The following is an 18907-nucleotide window of genomic DNA, read 5'->3' on the forward strand; positions in this document are numbered from 1 at the left end:
TTTAATTTTAATTTTAATTTTTTACAGAATTTGTGTAAAATTTACGTTATCAAAATAAAATTTACAAATTTCTTTATTAATTTATTGAATCCATTCTGGATTTATAGGTTTGTTGTCACTTGTCAAAGTTAGTTTGATTTTCACATGCATAGCTGCAATATTTTGACTAATTGGGTATTATGAAAATGCTGCATCCACATGAATTCATGTTAAAGAAAATATAAACAAAACCAATTTTGAATTTAGGGAGAATTCAACTTAAAATCTTTTTCAAATATACCTCATATTTAGTCCATATCTTATCAACTATCAAGTGATTGATTCTATCACTAACCATCATCAATTTTATGGATATATATTAAAATATAGTTTATTTAATTATCCAATACATATCACGGGCTTTATATTAATATTTTCAAATTGTAAAAATAATTAATGATCAATATACATGATATACGACTCCTATAATAGCTTAGCTATTAATAAATAATTCAAAGTATAGCATCGATATTTTTTTCTGCAAGTGTAAATATTATTTAATTAAATAAATTTAATAACTATAATGCTTTGGTTTTAGTAAAATTCCAAAGTTTAGTCAGCACAATCTCATCTCATTTTATACTAAATTAAAATTATAAACAAATTAGTGTTACTTTATAATGTTTCCATGTAAAATATTAAAGTCAAACAATTATTTACTCGATCTAAAATGTGGATATTGATATTATTTAAGCATTTACGTAGATGGGTCCCACTGTAACACGGCATATTGAGATGAGTATATCTGCATCACAGCGGATAACTGCTCCTATTAATTAAAAAGTAAATAACCTAATTTTCTGCAGAAAACTGAATCTTCACTCAACGCGTCATAAAACCGCGTCCCCCCTCCCTATAAATACATAGCCGCAACCCCTCCTGTTGGGGGAAAAAGCTCTGTCTCCTCTCTCTGCAGTTCTTTCCTTTGTCTTCTGCGATTTGAGTTCTTGTCTTCCCCCCTTCATCAATGGAGAAGAATTCAGCAGTTATATCGCTAACTCTAGAAGAAGAAGTCGAGAAGGTCTTCAGCAAGTTCGACACCAACGGCGACGGCAGGATTTCACTGACAGAACTCGGCGCCATACTCAACGGACTCGGCTCCGCGACCCCCGGCGACGAGGTGGCGCGCATAATGTCGGAGTTGGACACCGACGGCGACGGATTCATCGACTTGAACGAGTTCAAGGCGTTCCACTGCGGCGGAGGAGAGGACAGCAACAAGGAGCTGAAGGAGGCGTTTGACTTGTACGACAAGGACAAGAACGGCAAGATCTCCGCGAGTGAGTTGCACTCCGTGCTCCGGAGTCTGGGGGAGAAGTGCTCGCTCAAGGACTGCCGGAGGATGATCAGCTCCGTCGACGTCGACGGTGACGGATGCGTGAATTTTGAGGAGTTCAAGAAGATGATGACTAGGGCTTCCTCATGAATTCTAGTTACCTCCTTAGTTTCCTTCTTCAATTTCTCGGAATTTTAAGTAAGATTTTTAGGAGTAGCAGCTTAGTTACTGTATAGTCTTGAACGGCTCTCCATTTTTCTGGAAGCACGGAAGGAAGTTGTTGCCATTAATGTCAATTTCGGCGGAAAAAGCGGTGGTGGATATATCACGAGTCCGTTTCCAATCTCAATTACCTACTTTTTATTGCTTTTGCTTGTGATTGATTGGGTGGTTGGAATGGTAGCATTATCACTCAACGCGGAATTGGTAGATTTGTTGATTGGAAATTGATCGATCAACGCGCTTATCTTTTGAATGTGATGACAGGATGATCTTGTGCCTTTAATTCAGCCTCTGATTTTTTTAATGTATAAGTGGTGTTGGATATTCATGGCATTTTTGGCTACAAATTGGGAGTGGGATTCTATTCCATTTTCCATTTGGAGCAATTCTTGATCTAACCTTTGGCTTCTACCATATTTTAGTAAAATACGTCTCCATCCACTATTTTATGTTCTATTTATACAATTTTTTTATAATAATTTGAAAAAATTATACAATTTTTTCATATTATTTTTAAAAAATACTATTTATCAATAAAAAATATCGACATTGCGCACACAAATTTTTTTTAATTTTGAAAAAAATTACACATACACCAAAAAATATTAATAATATTACACAAACTATCTTTATTTTTTGCTGTAGGTGGTTTCAATAATCATACAAAAGATAGAAGTTGTATAAAAGATAAAATCAAATGTAAAAATTATTCTTATATTTTATTAGTTAAAATAGAGAATTACGACGAGGATCTGATCAAGTAACAAATTCTAAATTTGGGTTTGAATCCCAATAAATTATGGGTGTTAGTCTAATTTGAGATTATATTACTCTGCACCACATGGTTATTTCTATGTTACTTTATTTAATCAACTCTTGACTGGTATTGTAAGATAACGATGTGGTCACCATAATTCCATGTTTATGCTCTTGATTTTTGTATTTCGTTGTCCAAATGTTTTGTCCCATTTCCAAAATCAATTAGTGTTTGATTTGATTGTCTATTATGTCTTTTTCACATGTGATTTTATTAGGACAAGTAACTTATGACTCATGATTTTAGATCTTATTATAATATAAGTGTTAAGTGACAAACTAGATATATTAATTGTTAATTTGACGTTTAATAGAAATAATAAATTTATTAATAGGAGTTTTCGTTATCTTTATACATTGGCACCTTACTTGGAGAAAAGGGAAACTAAGGCGAAATGAAATAGGGAATATGTTAATGCTCTCTTAATTTTCTGTAAAAAGTCAAAGGGAAAAAGTTTTCGTAGGAGGGAGAAAGAACTTTACATTACATGAAAATTACGATCCATTTATCAAAGCAAGCTCACGAGAACTATGGTTAGATTGATCGTTATTATCTAGGAATACTGTCATGTATAAATCATAACCTGCAAATTCGAAGTCAAATTTAAAAATTCTTTAAGCACAAGTAGTTATTTCTATTGTAATATCAAGATATCAAATATTCAACTGAGAAAATTTTCCGTTCAAATGGTAGCTGTAATGGGAAGAACAAAGCTCTCTAGGAATATCTACAAGCAGAGGCAGAAATTAGGAAATCCTGGATTTGATTTTCATACCAAGAATTCATGTCCAATGGTTACGTCTCAAGTTGCATTTAGATTAAAGAATTTAAAATTATGAATTTCAGATCTTCAATAACAAATTCTTTGAATTTATTTGGATGGTTTTAAATTTAAAAAATTTTAAAATCTTTTTATTCAAATTTTGAACTCCATTTGATCGAATATTAATAGATTTGAAAAAATATTCATTTGAAATAGACATTCGCCTTTTCTCAGCAAGAATATATAAACGCTAATTCAGTAAATAAAAAAGGGCTTCACAGTTCATGTTCCTATAGAACATCAAAGGGCAACACATGCCACGCCATGCCATTCAATTATACACCCACTCATAGAAGCATTTGTTTACACATCTTCCTATAGAAGATCACAATTCCAACAGGATCTTATAATGCAGCTAAAAGCTTACACAGCAGCAGGTTGTTTTCACAAAGTTGTTACACCAACTACACTTACCAATAAAAGACAAACAAAAGGTGCTTCATGTTGGAAGCCCCACACACAGAATTTTACTATTTAATGCAGCACAAGACAACCCTGACGGAGATGTGTGGTAACTTGTGGACTAGTGGAATCATATCTGGCCTCCGGCTGTATGCTGTTATACTCGTCCTCTGGCTGCAAATTAGCTGCCTCACAAACAAGCTGCTTCACGTCTTGGAATCTCTCCTCTGACAAAGAAACCTCAGCAAGAAGCCTCCATGCATATTGTTCGGATGCCTCGTCATAATCTTTTCTGTGCTTAAGCACCATGTGCCCACTTATCTCCCAAGCAGCAGGGTTCACTTGAGTGTCCAGGAGCTCCTGGTTTACTTCTCCACAAGCTAGTTTCTCAGCATAACACTGCAATACATTGGAAGGGAGAATATAAAGTTTTCTTTTTCCAGGAAATATTGATCAAACTGAGGGGCTATATGAATTATGAAGTAAACTTTAATCTCACCTCGCACATCAAGAAGAGATAAACAGGTTAACAAATATAACTTAAGAGCATGAACACAATCTCTCTGGAAGTATATTCCCTCATCCCAACCCGTTTTCTTGTTAACAAAAAAGATTTTTGAGTATGTCCTTGTAAGTATATGTTGCAACTCATCGAAGCACTAATGTGAAGAAAAGGAAGATTCTGGAAGCAAAAACCACAAAGGGGAGAGATCCCATCACCACCAGCATGTATATACAACAGACTACTCCTGGGATATATCATTCCCAGTTTTTCCTTCTCTTTTTTGGGATGAAAAACTGAAACATAGCTAGTTTACTAATCCTCCCCAATCTATAGCTAAATCGAGACCCTATGTTCTGCTTCATGTAACAAAATAATTTTCCAATGTGTGAAAATGGTACACATGAGCATGGACTAATATTCCTGAAATACTTATAATAGCTTTAGCCTTGGCTTGAACATTTTCAACAATATCTAGTACTGGTTCTAGATTAATTATGCCATAGAAAAGAAGTATCAAAAGATCACCACTGTCAATTTTACCACCACATACTAATTTATTGCTCATCGAATAATAACAGACTCAATATTGCTGATTTTCATGCATTTGCAGGGGGTGTCTGCCTAAGGTCTCTCTACCAGTAGAATCCATATCAACATATACTTGTTTTAATATTATGGATAACAGAAAAACACCCTACTTCTCTGTTAGACACACAAATTCAGATCACTAGACACTACATTTTGTCTTGTATTACATTAATTGCATGCCACGAACAAATAAATACATTAGAAAAGGAGATTACCTGCGGTAGTAGAAAGATTCTCTTTCCACGATCAGAAATTAGTAAATTGAAAGGGATATTGTTGTTTTGAAGGGAAATGCAAGAACTGGCAACAGCATCACATAAATCATGCAATTGACATCCACCCTCAAAAACAAGACCTCGCACAGGATAATCCAGCAGCTTAGAGACCACCACCCCAGTTTCATATGACCCCTTGCTACTCATTGTTCTGCAAGTTGGCGCTTTCTCAATTGGAAAAGGCACTGACAAGTAGTATGCCTGTCATTGAAGATATACAGTTGAAATAACTTAGTTACAAGGCACCAACTCGGAGCTAAATGATATATCATAACAAACAGCTAACAGGATGCTCATGTAAATACCTGAAAGTGCAGGTGATTGATGGTGGCAAAGGCACCCAAACTGTTATAACCTACTCTGAAAAAGGGGTCTGAAGCTTCTTTAGCCAAGTGAAAAGCAAGCAGGAGGCTGTCCCTGTCTATTCTCTGGGGTAACTGATCCAGGACACGGGGTATCAGAAGCACATGTCCATACTCAATAGGACTCACCTGAATAATAAATTGCAAGTGTGTAAAAGGAAACACAAAAAATAAAAGACATTCAGTGCATCCCAGTAACCAGGGTTGTAGAGGCAGTAAAGTAACTTACATTGATTGCAACCACACTCGGTGAGTCTTTCTCCGAATCAGCAAGGGAGCTAGGGAAGTAAAACGATGTCTTGCCTTTGTTTGGCTCAAATCTGAAGAGTACTTCCTCTTGACCCACTTTAGTGAAATTAAATTTGTTCTCATCAAAGGGCTGAAGAACCTTGTCAATACGAAATTCTGTTGGCCGTTTCTTAAGGTGACGTCCCTCATTCAGCTGCGCAATGAAACCATACTTCCCCGGAATGACCTTTGTCTCGCAGGAGGTCACATCATACCTAAAAAGCCCCCTATTCATACGATTCTCCCACTGTCCTAGCAAGAGATTGTTCAAAGAGGACCTTTGAGGACACCGTCCATTACAAGATCCATGTATGTCCTCAACTCTCTCATGCTCATCATTCTTGAAAGCATATAGAGGTAGCTTGGAAACTGAAATGAGCACAGGAAATAACATGAAGTCTTAGTAAAAAACAAAAACCACATTAGTTTCTCTTCAAACAAACTTTTCATCACTGTCGTTGGATTTCGAGCGAATTGCTTAAAAACAATGTCTGCACTAATTCGCTCAGAAAAGAGTGCTCAATTCAGTAATCAATTTCTATAAGGCAAAAACCGTTATAAAATATGCATGTATACATAAGTTTAAATTGGGCTACACCATAACAAGCAAACAGACATGAATAAGCAACATGAAGAAAGGCAAGACAAACAGTTACATACATGGAAAAGAAATAATAATTAAATTTCATAAAAAGAGTCGCTAATCAATTGACTTACTTTTTTTTCTGAAGACTAGAAAACTTAGCTTATTGTCAATTTCAGAACTGAGACCAAATAAAACCAGGCATAGCAACGAAAGCATGTACCAGGCAAACAGCAGTCTCCGAGGCAATTGCGGCCGCAGCCCTCAGCCCTGCTTTTGAGGTCTTCCGAAGAGCCACTCTCTTGGTAGTTGGAAACCACCGTGGGCACCCTCTTAATAGTCAACATCCTCTCTATACACACCATAGGACGCTATAATATGCCTCTCTCTCTCTCTCTCTCTCTCTCTGTCTGTCTCTCTCTCTCTTCCTGTGGAGTCGTGTATCTTTCCCTAATTATATAACTCCTCTACAATGAAATCAGATACGTAAAAAAAAAATAAGGTCCACACCAAACTTATACAGTTAGAGTCAGCAAGAGGCGAGAAAACCGCCGCCGCCGGCTAGGAAGAGGAGATCGGAGGGGCAGCCGCCTTCGGAGGGCAAGGCACCCCGACCGCCGTGCGGGGATGGGATCCGGTGCTTGTCGTCCACCGGTCGGTTGCAAGTCAAACCTCTCCGACGAGGAGGAATGGTTGGGGGTTGGAAGGGGTGAGCGAGGGTTTCAAGTAAAGCCGTGATTGAAATTCTTCTGGCAACCTCAATCAACTACGCCGGTAAGAGGGATCGGAAATCCAAGAAAACCACTGTTTCCCGTGTAACTTACCAAGGGAGAAAAGGACGGTGTGTTTGGGGATGTATTGGTAATCCGCAGCTCTCTCTCCTCCGCTACTCGATAGATTTCCGAGGAGATTGAATTGAAACGCGCTTTTATATATACTTCACTTGCCTGCCATTGGCAATGACGGCTATTTGGGTTCTACCATTATGGGCCAAAATTGAAACCCGCTTTTTAACTTTGGGTCAATTTTTTATCCGGGTAGTAACGTGGTTTCCTTTTGGATATTGGGCTACCGTAATCGGACCCGGGTTGACGAATCGCAGCCTTGAACAATTTATTAGATCAATATATCACACTAACAATTAATTCTGATGAGTTTTTTGATAAATAAGTATCTTATTTATCGTAAAAAATGATGCAAATGATTCAATTCGATGCTTTATTTACATTTGTATATAAGAGCAATCAAATTAATTTAAATCTCTCAATCGATTCATTAAATCCAAGCCCAAATATTTACAAATGTGGGCTGGTGAAGGCGGCCCATCTTAAGCAGTCCAAACTTTGGTCTTGGGCGGAATTGAGAGTAAACAATAAAGCCTGCCAAGTAGAAGACACAATACAGAAAACTTAGGCCCAAAGGTACTGTCAGCAAGTATCCAACTAATCATTATCGCTTCCGCTCCATCAATTCAACCATTTCTTTAAACGAAAACACTGCAAAAGAATGAACTATGCGCTGTCGTTTAAAAATTATGTTGGATTAATACTATTTATTACACTCATGTAAAATTATTATAAAAATTTTAAGCTTTGATCACTGTTAATCAACATTCATTATATTGTCTATGATCAAAACATTTCACAAATTTTTAACTGTGGCTAATGTTTTGGTCTTACTTGCATAAATAATAGCTAATAGCTATTGTCAATTACAGTTAATTAGTATTCATCGTATTTTTCAGTTACTTCTAAACTCTTATAGCTTTCGCTAGTAATTGCTTTAAACGAAAATAAATTTTACAAAAAAAAAAAAGAGTTTCTTGAACTTGAATGCAAAATTATGGATCGAAGTTTGATAAATTAAGGTGTGGATAAGGTGCACTTGGTTTGACCTTCATTATATCTGACCATTTCCCAAATTATATATATCTCCACAATAACAACGAAAAATTAATAAATGATCGCAATCACTTAGATTTTCCAAGATCTTAGTTAAATAGTAAATGCAACTTAATTCCAGGTTGCCCCACTATTCATATAAGTTTATGGTACAACGTTACATCTACTCATCTACACTTATTATTTTTAATCATACTATAATCAATTTTCAAAATATTTCCTGAGTAATATCAACTATATATATATGTATATGTGTGTATAAATCCATAAGCTCTAGCTAGCTGAATAAAGTTATGGATCAACTGGAAAAACTTGAAACCAGCACTCCAATAAGTTCCTCAGCTGATAAGTTTTTCAATTTTTTCAGAAATGATATGAATCAGCTTTTGAATTTAGTTCCTGGCAACTTCCAAAGTGTTGAGCTGATTCGTGGAGAGGATGGCTCTGTTGGTGCTGTCAAGCGCTGGAAATATGTCCTCGGTATATCTCTCATTTTAAATTTTGAATTTCCACCCTTTTCTTTTTATGATTTTCTTTTCGATCCTATCATTGATACAAGATGATATCACGTCTTGTATTTTATTTAATATATATAGAAATATTTTTATTGTCTTGAAACAATAGTATTTTTCATCCTGTAAATTAGAATTTTTGTATTTTTGGTTTGATTGGTTACTGAATTCTTACTTTTAATTCCATAACTTTAAAAGAGTAGTACTTTGGTCCCATGTCTAACTAAAAGTGCTATTTTTTTAAAGTTACGGTACCAAAAGTGAGAATCTTGTAACCAATAAGACCAAAAGTGTAAAGACCCTAACAAACACGTAGTAAGCACACTTTCTGTTAAAGTATCTGACGGAAAGGTGTAATGTTTTTCTGTGGGACAAAAGGTGCTATTTTCAACAGTTACAGGACCAAAATCGAGACTTTCATAATCAATTAAATTAAAAGTAAAAAGACCCTAAATTAGGGGATGAAAAGTACTATTTTTCCTTTAAACAAAAAACGAGATGCAACAGATGTCAACTAGGGTTTATATTGACCTATGAGATATGGTTTATGTATCTATATGCGGCATTATGTGTTATGGTGTATGGTACGTAGGAGAGATTTCACTAAGTGTGGACTTGGAGACAGTGGCGATAGATGACGGTGCAAGATCTATTACCTTCAAGGCAGTTGAAGGAGATGTTTTGATGCTATACAAGGCGTATGAGTTCACAATTGCGGTGAATGATGGGTTGGTGGTGTGGACCATCTTCTACGAGAAAGCCTTCATAGCTGCCCCTCCTCCGGATGCTTATGCTGCCTTTGCCATCATGGTTTCTAAGTTGGTGGATCTTTACCTTCTCACCCATTAATAAACAAGAAAAACAAGTTTAGTCCACGAAATTGGGTTCGAATCCCACTATGGATATGCAATATTATTTTACTACATAGTAGGTATTTGTTGTTTACTGTAATAGTAAGCACATGTTATTTAGATTTCACTTATATGATATTGTTGATTACGATATAATTGTTATAATTGTCTAGATTTTGATGTTTGAAATAAATTACCGTAATCGAGTTATTTCAATTAAAAATAGTTATTGAATCAAATAAAAAATATTCATAATTCGTATTACCACTCAAAACAAAATATATGTATATATGAGTGTGAATCATTTGAATGAAGCAGAAAACAATATTATTTAAATTTGTTTGAATTGTTTTCGAATTTAAAAAATTATATTTGAATTTAATTTGATTATTAATCTAATCAAGTTGAAATAAACTTTAATTGGATCAAACATTAATCGATCTCAAATAATTTAATATTATTAAGTACATTTTATTATTTTTACAGTAATCGAATCAAGCTTAAACGGAGTTTCAAAGCTTACCGAACAAAAAATTTGTTCAAGTTTGGTTTAAATTTAACAAATCTATCCCAAACGAAATTTGATTGATCAATTTCAATCAAATTAATATCGAGTAATTCAATTTATTTTTCAATCGTACATATATAAAATCTCTGAGAGCAAGAATGGATATTGGAAAGTTGAATTTTCAATTACAAAATAAAAGCAATAGCTTCTAGAATTTGAAATTTTAGGCATTGTTTATGCATAAAACTTCTATGAATTTACAATCATGTATTTGAATTCCCTAAAAAAAATATGGATATTAGTTTATTATAATAGCAATTGATATTTCATTATTTGTGTTTGGTCATAATTGATTTTTAATATTAGTTGGGTGATGATTGATCCCCGAATGGAACTGCATACTCAATTATTTCAATACAAAATTTAGAAATGGAAAAAGACAGCATTGACTTTTAAAACCATGAAATATGTATTTTGTGCTATATCTATTCTTGTTGCAATATCAGTTTTTGATATCTGCTATGGCGAACAATTGTTGTTTGATAGACTAATATACGATTTTATTATAATGTCTATATAATTGTATGTGACTCAAACTAATCAATACCTTATAATTATAAATTAAATTATCAACTTTTGTAAATGATATGACTAACGATTTGATCGATGTTCGTTGCATGAAGTATTATTCATTTTGACATTGGATAAGCCTCATATATGATTTTATATTGAAAAGGTGTCTCGCTGGGATGAGATATTGGGCCTTATAAGCCGCCCAAACACTTCATCTGCAACCAATATGAAATATTTGTTACTTCATCAGCCCGTACGCGAAGGGCTTGTGACGGGCACATAACCTCTTGTTCCCACAGACAACGCGAAATAACATGAATTATGATTAGATCAATACTTCGTTGACGCAATGTATTATTGGCTTTGATTTCGTATGAGCCTCAATATTTTGTTCAGAAAATGCGTCTTACTAGACAGAGGAGACATTAAAGGTATAATGATTTCTTTATATATTGTTGTTGGTACTTGATTTTATTATAACTTAATTTTCGTTATTGTTTGTTGTTGCTAGGTTGAAAAGTTGAGATTTGGATATTATTTGGGTGTATTTGTATGGCATAATGAGTAGAATATTAATTTGAGTATAAAAATTCAAAAAATTGTCAAAAACTAAAAACATTATTAGAGAGGGAAAATTCTGGAGTTTAGATCAGAGATGAAACTTTGTCAGGGTTTATCAATGGAAGTAACAAATAAGAATTTTCCCCCTAAAAATGGAATTGCAGACAAATGGAGAAAAAAGTTTTTTTGATCGACGATTCAAAGACTTTGATTTTATGAAAATAGAGACGATTTGTTTGTGACAGAATCAGAGACGGAATATTTTCAATTTCAAAAATTTAGCCACCGAACCTTCAACCATCCTGCAGTTGTAGATAGGTCCTGTTTACACAGAAACTGAATAAATTGAATTTACATAAATTGCATTGCTGAAACTGATACCTGATGTGGTGTAACAGTTTACACCTTCAAAATAGTATATTAATAACATATTTTCCATCAAAACCAGAACCTTCAACATAGTCTATTAACAGCACACTTATTTTGAAATAAGATTTTTTTATAAATTATAATTGTATATATTATAAGTATATTTTAATAGTTATAAATTAAAATAATTATATATTAATAGGCCTAGTTTGACCGGTTGACTAGGAGGGGCATTTTAGTCATTATTTTTAAAACAAATAGGCTCAAATTGACCAAAGGGCGGTGTGATTATTTATTCATAACATAGGAGTGATTTTTTATATTAAAATTTCATAGGAGGGTTTTGATATTTTTACATATTATAGGGGGTCAAAATGAATTTAATCCATTTATCTTCATGTGATATTGAAAAAGAATAAATTATCCTCATATAAAAAAATAATAGCAATTTTCCCCCCTCATTTTTTAAAGTATAGCAATTTACATCCCCTTTTAAGGAGGTACATTACTTCATTTTGAAAAACACATGGGGTAAATTATTTATTTTTAAAACACAGGGAGGTAAATTACTACTTATTTTTCATAGAGGGTAATTTTCTCGTTGCAATGTCACAGGGGGTTGTTTACAGTTTTTCCCAATATCAAATATGAATAACTAACTACTAACTATTATTATAGAGATTTAATGCAATTTACATCTTTTGATATTGCAAATGAGCAAATTATCCCCTCTAAAAAAATAATAGCAATTTACATGTTTATGCTTTCCAAAATGAAGCAATTTACAGGGAGGTAAATTGTTACACTTTAAAAATTATAAGGAGTTATAGGGAGTACTTTGATGTATTATTAAAAACACATGGAGGTAAATTACTATTCTCTTTTTATAAAAGGATGATTTACTCATTTACAATATACAATTCATAAGGGGTTTGCTTCCATTTTGAACATTATTAGAGTAGACCAACATTACTATTACAGTAAAACAATAATTACACATTTGTAGGATTCGAAACCATAATTTTTAATCATCAATTAAACTAGATTTCATTGGCGGGACGAACATATATATAATAAGATATTATCACACAAAATCATATATATATATATATATATATATCATCCTGAGAGCAAAAAAGAATATTGGAAAGTTGAATTTTCAGTAATACATTGAAATAAAATCAGCAACTTCTTAATTTAAAATTTTAGGCATTGTTTAAGTAACAAATTAAAGTCGGGATTCCTTGACCTACGATTTTGTATATCATATATGAGTTCCGTACAAAATATAAGTGCTGACCTATTTTAATAATAATTGATATCTCAATATTATTAGAGCTAGTGATAGTATAAAGAATAATTTATTCATTTACAATATTATAGAGATATATTGCATAAATCCCTTATTTTAAATAGTATTTCGCGCTCTAGACAAATCATTTTAATTTGTTTATAAGTGGGATATAAATACAAAATTGAGAGTATAAATTATTAGAAATGAATTATTTTTGGACTAGCTAGTAGCAAACTTGGGGTCTAGCATTTTTTTGTTTTTGGTAATAGAAGTGATAATAATATAATTACATCGATATTTTAATAAATTGAGTAATTATTGAACAATATATTGATTCAATTAGTACAACAATATAATAATTAAGAAGTATGAAATAAATTATAATAAACTCACATATAAAGTGATGAAATAAAAATCCACACGTTCAATGGGACTCGAACTGATCATGGCATTAAATTTATTCATGGAATCTCAATTTTAACCACTAGCGATGAGTTGACTCTTATAAAATATTAATTTAATAATGTATCTGAGAGCTTCATTCATAAAATTAAATTAAAAAGAAGAAGAATTAAAATATATGCTATTATAATATGAACGCTATCCATTTAGTTGAAGATAATGAGGTATTTTTGCTCCAGTGACATAGATAGAATCGTTGCACAAGTGAGTAGGCAGCTTATAGCTTTTGATTTAAATAAATTTAATTTAAACAGTTTGAAAAATTACTTACTATTTGCAATTTTACCAATAATTGTTGCACAAGCGAGTAGGTAGCTTAAATCAACTTAATTTTAACAATTGAAAAATAAAAATTGTAGAACAAAAATATTATTGTCAACGATAAATTGATAAATGCTTATTTTAAATATTTACGGACATCCTTTAGTATAGCATGGATTTGAACATGTATACACAAATAATTTTATTTAATTTGTTTAGTTGGGATTACTTAAAAAGTATGATACGAACTTCAATTGATTAGGTAATGAATGATCAAGTTCTGGAGGGACCGTGACTGACATCTAAGGGATTAGTAGCTTATATTCATATTTCCCAACCAAAATGTTTTAATTAATTAGGTAAAATTCATGATTCACGTTGCATTCAATAATTCAAACATTAAATAAGTAATATAATTAATTACGTTATCAAACTAGTGCATAGTTTCCGGGTCTATTGCATGTATTTTTATTCTTCAATTTAGTTGTGATGATAACAATTTTTTTTTATTATTTATTTCAATTTTAGTTGTTCCTTCATTTATCCAAAGGGCTGCTGGCTCTATGCTGGAGTAGAATAGATTAATCAACAATAATTTCATTTCATTTATTACACATCACATAACAAATTTGGGAAAAATGCTATAAGTGGCTTTTCAATTTTTGGATATTCTATCCGCTTATCGATGCGATAATAAACGTAAATTTTAATAATATAGACAAGTATCTCATATTGATTGCAAATGAGAAGTTAATTGAGTGATTTCTAAGTCGTAAGGTATTCTATCTCTAGCGAGATTCCTTTTTAAAATAAAATCTTGAAGCCCATATGAAGTCGGGGCGGACAATATGTTTTTTCCAATGATAGAAGTATAAACTTGTCCTATATGATATCTATATATATATATATATACACACACAAACACAGAAGCAATTATATATGGATATATTTGAATTAACTGAAAAGGGGCGTAACTTCAAATGTATTAGGTGAACAAATCTGGGGCGGGACCTAGAGTTCCTTCAATCTTGATTCACTGTCGAGGATGATTCACGTTGCTACATTAATAATACAGATATTAAACAACTAGAAATTATCTATTTCTGCATCTTAATTTTCACTTTTTTTTTCATATATATATATAATAAGGCCTATTTCAAGTGGTAATATATAGTTCTGAATTAAATAAAAATACGGATATCAATCTAATTTTATATTCAATTTTTCGACATTGAACATAAGATTTTATTATATAGGTATCAACCATTTAATTATCTTGACACAACAAGGTTTGTTGACATGTTCGAAATATCATGTCAACTGCACTCCAAGATTTTAAATATGAGGTTACGTACAAATTAATATTATATAATATCAATATAATCTTATATTGATATTTTTGACATTGAATATGAAATTTGGTATATAATTATTTGATATTGCAAGGCTTGTTGACATTGTAGAAATGTTGATACCAACTGCTCTTGATTTGTCTCCCCCCAACATTCAATAATTATATTTCGTAAGTCCCACCTCCATATCATAAACCAAGTTTAAATTACAAAAATCAGGATAAAAAATAACCACCACTTAAATTATGAATCTAAAATTATATATATATTTTTTAAAAATTATCATAGAAAATAATTTTTTATTATCATCATCATTATTATTATTATATAAAAATAATTGTTAAAGTATTAATTATTAAATAATTCTTATCTATTAGTTTATGCTTTTAAATAAAGTCATTCAACAACAATCACTACAAAAAAATGCAATATTTAAACATGGTTAATTGACATGGTTAAAAACAAAATAATCGTAGTAAATAGTCATTGACCATGACCATGCAACGGTTATTAACGGTGGTATCTACGAGGGTAGCTAAAATATTTGCAGTCACGGCAAATATTGCCATGACAAAAAAAAATTATAAAAAAATTATGTTTTTGCGTCGATTTTATTTATCCATGGTCATAAAAATTATTTACCACGATTTTTAGTCCGTAACTATTAAAAATTATAATCAATAATTATTTTTTTCTAGTAAGTAATCACATCATAATTTCAAGGTATCAATTGATACGTTAATATATTCTTTAACATCAATTATCAAATTACTTATAGTGAATTCACATAAAATGTTACAAATATAAACACATTTAGCAGACCTCCATAACAATCAAATTAAAAATTATATTAAAATTTCACATAAAAAGTGATGTGAAAATAACCACAAATTTAATGAAATTTAAATTCGTGACTTTTTAAACTTGTCCACACGGCGCATCAACCTTAACAATCAAACCAATACCTCACTGATAAAGATAAAACATCCCAAATTAAAATCAAAGTAATTAAGAAATTATATGTTGCAGGGAGAACTGAATAATACCTGAACGCCATAATTTATGTTCATTGAGGTGCTCCAATTAATTAATTAATTAATTAAAGGATCACGAATCAATAGCTAAGATTTTCTTGGATTTGATATCAACCATAAGCAATTAGTCTGAATTAGGTGTAACGTTATATCCATAGACAATTTAATAATCAATACTCACAACTATAAATCCTCAAGAAATTGGTGCAGTTCGACGTACTAAATCAGTGGTATCAACCCTTGTGCATTAGCTAAGAATTATTACACTGTCACAATGGCAAATCTGATAGCCGACAGCATTGTCGCCAGCTGTCCAATAAAAAGTCCAGCTGATAAGTTCTTCAAGTTCTTTAGGTACAGTATGAATGAGATCGTCAAGATATTTCCGGCAGCCTTCACCGGAGTTCAGCTGCTCGAAGGAGAGGAAGGGACTGTGGGTTGTATCAAGCGCTGGAATTATATTGTTGGTGAGATTATACGTAAACATAATTATTGAGATTATATTATATGATTGATTACTTTTCTAATTAAATTATAAAATTGTCATATATATATATATATATGTGCAAATTTAATACTTGTTAATTATGTTATTTGTTACACCAACATAATAAATATATTATAATTGTCACGTAATTATAATATCACCAAATTTGATTTGAACTAAAATTTTCCATACTAATTAAGTATAAATAGACCTGGCGCTGCCTATCAGGAGTATTAAATTATTACATTCGATCAAACTATCATATCATGGTCACTCAAGATTGATTTTACTAGAATATATTTACGTTTTGTGTTAATTATAATAAAAAGAAAACTACTTATTAATTATTTATACTAGAATGACTACAAAACTGTTATTGTAAAATTTTAAATTTATCCCATTATTAAATATAATCTAAGATAGATTGATCAAAATGTAATATTATATCGGATTCTAAATTCAATAAATTTTTCTCGTGAAAGCTCATGATTAAAGTAAGAAAACCCTACTTTTTCATAATTTGTAGTAAAGCATTTTCTTGAATAGTCGATGAGATATAACCTGCGAAGTTGAATTTTCATGATTACAAGATCATATATTTGAACTCACCGACCTGATATATGCGATATTATTCTATCTTAATAGTGGTTATTAATTGTTGTACTTTAATAGTAGGAATTGATTAGATATAGCTACACTAAAAGAAAATTGTTTAATAGAAATGAGAAAAAATTGGGGTCGAAATAATTAATAAGTAAAACTCTCGTTGCTAATCTATATTATCTAATACAAAAAATTTACTTGACAATGAATTTAGCAAGAAAAATTAATTAACTTGCTACGAATTTAGCAACGAGCTGTTTAAATGATACATTAAATAATGTAGATTAGCAACAAAAACTTTACTTGCTAATTAGCTCGACGCTGATTTTAGCATCAAATTTTTTCAGAGCTATGATCATTTTTCTTGTAGAACAATTTGATAGTGATAACTAGTATGATTGTTATAGTTGTTGGTAGTTGCACTCATAAAAGTAATAGTTCATCACTTGCACTTAATAACAAAAATACACACACATTTTGTTAAACAATGTTTTTTTTTTTTTTTATGTTAATGGTACGTAGGCGGAATTCCACTGACCGCGACGGTGAAGATAGAGGCAATCGATGAGGCTGCAAAATCCATAACATTTGCTGTGCTGGAAGGAGACTTGCTGCTGCTGTACAAGAGCTTCCAGGCCACACTCACCGTCAGCGAAGGTTTGGCCAAATGGACATTTGTGTTCGAGAAAGCTACTCTGCTCACCCCACCTCCCGAGCTCTATATTCCCCTCGCAGTCACTCTCTGCACTCTCGTCGATGCTTTTCTTCTCCTCAACTGAGAAACCCTGTTCAGATGCTACAACTGAAGCTTTCTTGAGTGTGTTCAAATCTACCACTTGTTTGAGTTGATTATGTCTATTTCCAGAATTCTTGCTGCTTAGTGAGAATTTTATCTTTTTATCGTGTGTGGAATAAACATCCTTGATCTACATACTTGTCTCTTGATTTCCCATTTATGCACTCTTACTATATACCAAGTATAGTAATTAGGTGCATCCACTGTTTAAAAATTATGATAAATTAATACTTGATACTATAATTTAATAAATCAAAGAAAAACTTAAGTATTAACCGTATTTTTATCTTAAGTTTTACTATAACCAAAATATTGAGGTAATTGGTTTATTTTCTTCAATTTATAATGTGCCAAGAAAATTACCACTATAAAAAAACTGTTCAATAGTAACGAAAAAAAATATTAGCGTTGAGATAATTAGTAAGTAAATTTCTCGTTGCTAATCTACATTATCTAATATAAGAAATTTGCTTGCCAGTGAATTTGCAAGGAAAATTAACTTGCTACAGAGTTAGCCACGAACTGTTTAAAAGAAATATTAGTGGCCTTTTACGTTTGTCAAAATACATTAGCACGTGTGCTACACCTTGGACTCGCAGCGTCTAATTGCTATAATAAAATTTTCACAAGTAGGTAATTTTGTATTCTTTAATATCACAGGAGTATCATGCACATTACCCATATCACAAGGGGGTGCGCTACATTTTTTTCTATTAAGAATATTATTTTGATATGTGTTATGTGATTTATTATTTTTAAAACTGTAATTATCGTACATATTCCCAAATATAGACAAAAGTAGATTTTTAATTCTATAGGATAGGTGATTCAACACATTTAATCCTCTACTTTACAAGATTTTTAAAATGATCCCAAAAAATTAAAAAAATTCGATACATATAATACATGACAAATTATATATCAATCACATAACAAGTAAAATAAAATTTGCCATGATCAGTAATTATAAGTAAACCTTGCTCTACCTATCCAGGGAGTGTTCACCTATTACGTTTTTTATTATGACTAATGTTTTGTTCTGATTTGCAAAAGTAGTGACCAATAGTCTTTACTTAGCCATGGATATTTAGCTTTGGGATGTTTCAATTTTCGTTAAGATAATTAGCCAAGAAATCATATTTTTGCTAGTAGTAATTAACTAA

General features: G+C 31.8%; 4 protein-coding genes across 4 annotated transcripts; 3 read left to right on the forward strand and 1 right to left on the reverse strand.

Moving 5' to 3' along the window:
- Positions 1 to 906: 906 nt before the first annotated feature.
- LOC105177886 (putative calcium-binding protein CML18) lies at positions 907 to 1820 on the forward strand. The gene has a single exon (XM_011101171.3). It carries the CDS (start codon positions 1007 to 1009, stop codon positions 1463 to 1465), a length of 459 nt encoding a protein of 152 aa, XP_011099473.1. The 5' UTR covers positions 907 to 1006; the 3' UTR covers positions 1466 to 1820.
- A 1592-nt stretch (positions 1821 to 3412) lies between these two features.
- LOC105177885 (GDP-L-galactose phosphorylase 2) lies at positions 3413 to 7094 on the reverse strand. The gene is made up of 5 exons (XM_011101170.3): positions 6404 to 7094; positions 5539 to 5966; positions 5253 to 5438; positions 4888 to 5148; positions 3413 to 3978 (listed from the first exon to the last, which is right to left on the reverse strand). The coding sequence occupies exons 1-5, from the start codon at positions 6543 to 6545 to the stop codon at positions 3652 to 3654; spliced, it is 1344 nt and encodes a 447-aa protein (XP_011099472.1). The 5' UTR covers positions 6546 to 7094; the 3' UTR covers positions 3413 to 3651.
- Positions 7095 to 8338: 1244 nt separating this feature from the next.
- On the forward strand, positions 8339 to 9600 carry LOC105177884 (MLP-like protein 34). The gene is made up of 2 exons (XM_020699229.2): positions 8339 to 8561; positions 9186 to 9600. The coding sequence occupies exons 1-2, from the start codon at positions 8375 to 8377 to the stop codon at positions 9440 to 9442; spliced, it is 444 nt and encodes a 147-aa protein (XP_020554888.1). The 5' UTR covers positions 8339 to 8374; the 3' UTR covers positions 9443 to 9600.
- Positions 9601 to 16073: 6473 nt separating this feature from the next.
- LOC105177883 (kirola) lies at positions 16074 to 17877 on the forward strand. Its single transcript, XM_011101168.3, has 2 exons — positions 16074 to 16325; positions 17471 to 17877. Exons 1-2 carry the CDS (start codon positions 16133 to 16135, stop codon positions 17725 to 17727), a joined length of 450 nt encoding a protein of 149 aa, XP_011099470.1. The 5' UTR covers positions 16074 to 16132; the 3' UTR covers positions 17728 to 17877.
- The last annotated feature ends 1030 nt before the right edge of the window (positions 17878 to 18907 follow it).

This window comes from Sesamum indicum, linkage group LG9 (assembly GCF_026168435.1).
Source record: "Sesamum indicum cultivar Baizhima isolate 11 linkage group LG9, ASM2616843v1, whole genome shotgun sequence".
NCBI classification, from domain to species: domain Eukaryota; kingdom Viridiplantae; phylum Streptophyta; class Magnoliopsida; order Lamiales; family Pedaliaceae; genus Sesamum; species Sesamum indicum.

Coding starts and splice junctions, on each gene's coding strand:
- LOC105177885 (XM_011101170.3), bottom strand. CDS start 6,545: ATGGTGTGTATAGAGAGGATGTTGACTATTAAGAGGGTGCCCACGGTG. Junction 5,967..6,403: donor CGGAGACTGCTGTTTGCCTG/GTACATGCTTTC, acceptor TGCTCATTTCAG/TTTCCAAGCTACCTCTATAT. Junction 5,439..5,538: donor CGAGTGTGGTTGCAATCAAT/GTAAGTTACTTT, acceptor TTTATTATTCAG/GTGAGTCCTATTGAGTATGG.
- LOC105177883 (XM_011101168.3), top strand. CDS start 16,133: ATGGCAAATCTGATAGCCGACAGCATTGTCGCCAGCTGTCCAATAAAA. Junction 16,326..17,470: donor GCGCTGGAATTATATTGTTG/GTGAGATTATAC, acceptor AATGGTACGTAG/GCGGAATTCCACTGACCGCG.
- LOC105177884 (XM_020699229.2), top strand. CDS start 8,375: ATGGATCAACTGGAAAAACTTGAAACCAGCACTCCAATAAGTTCCTCA. Junction 8,562..9,185: donor GCGCTGGAAATATGTCCTCG/GTATATCTCTCA, acceptor TATGGTACGTAG/GAGAGATTTCACTAAGTGTG.
- LOC105177886 (XM_011101171.3), top strand. CDS start 1,007: ATGGAGAAGAATTCAGCAGTTATATCGCTAACTCTAGAAGAAGAAGTC.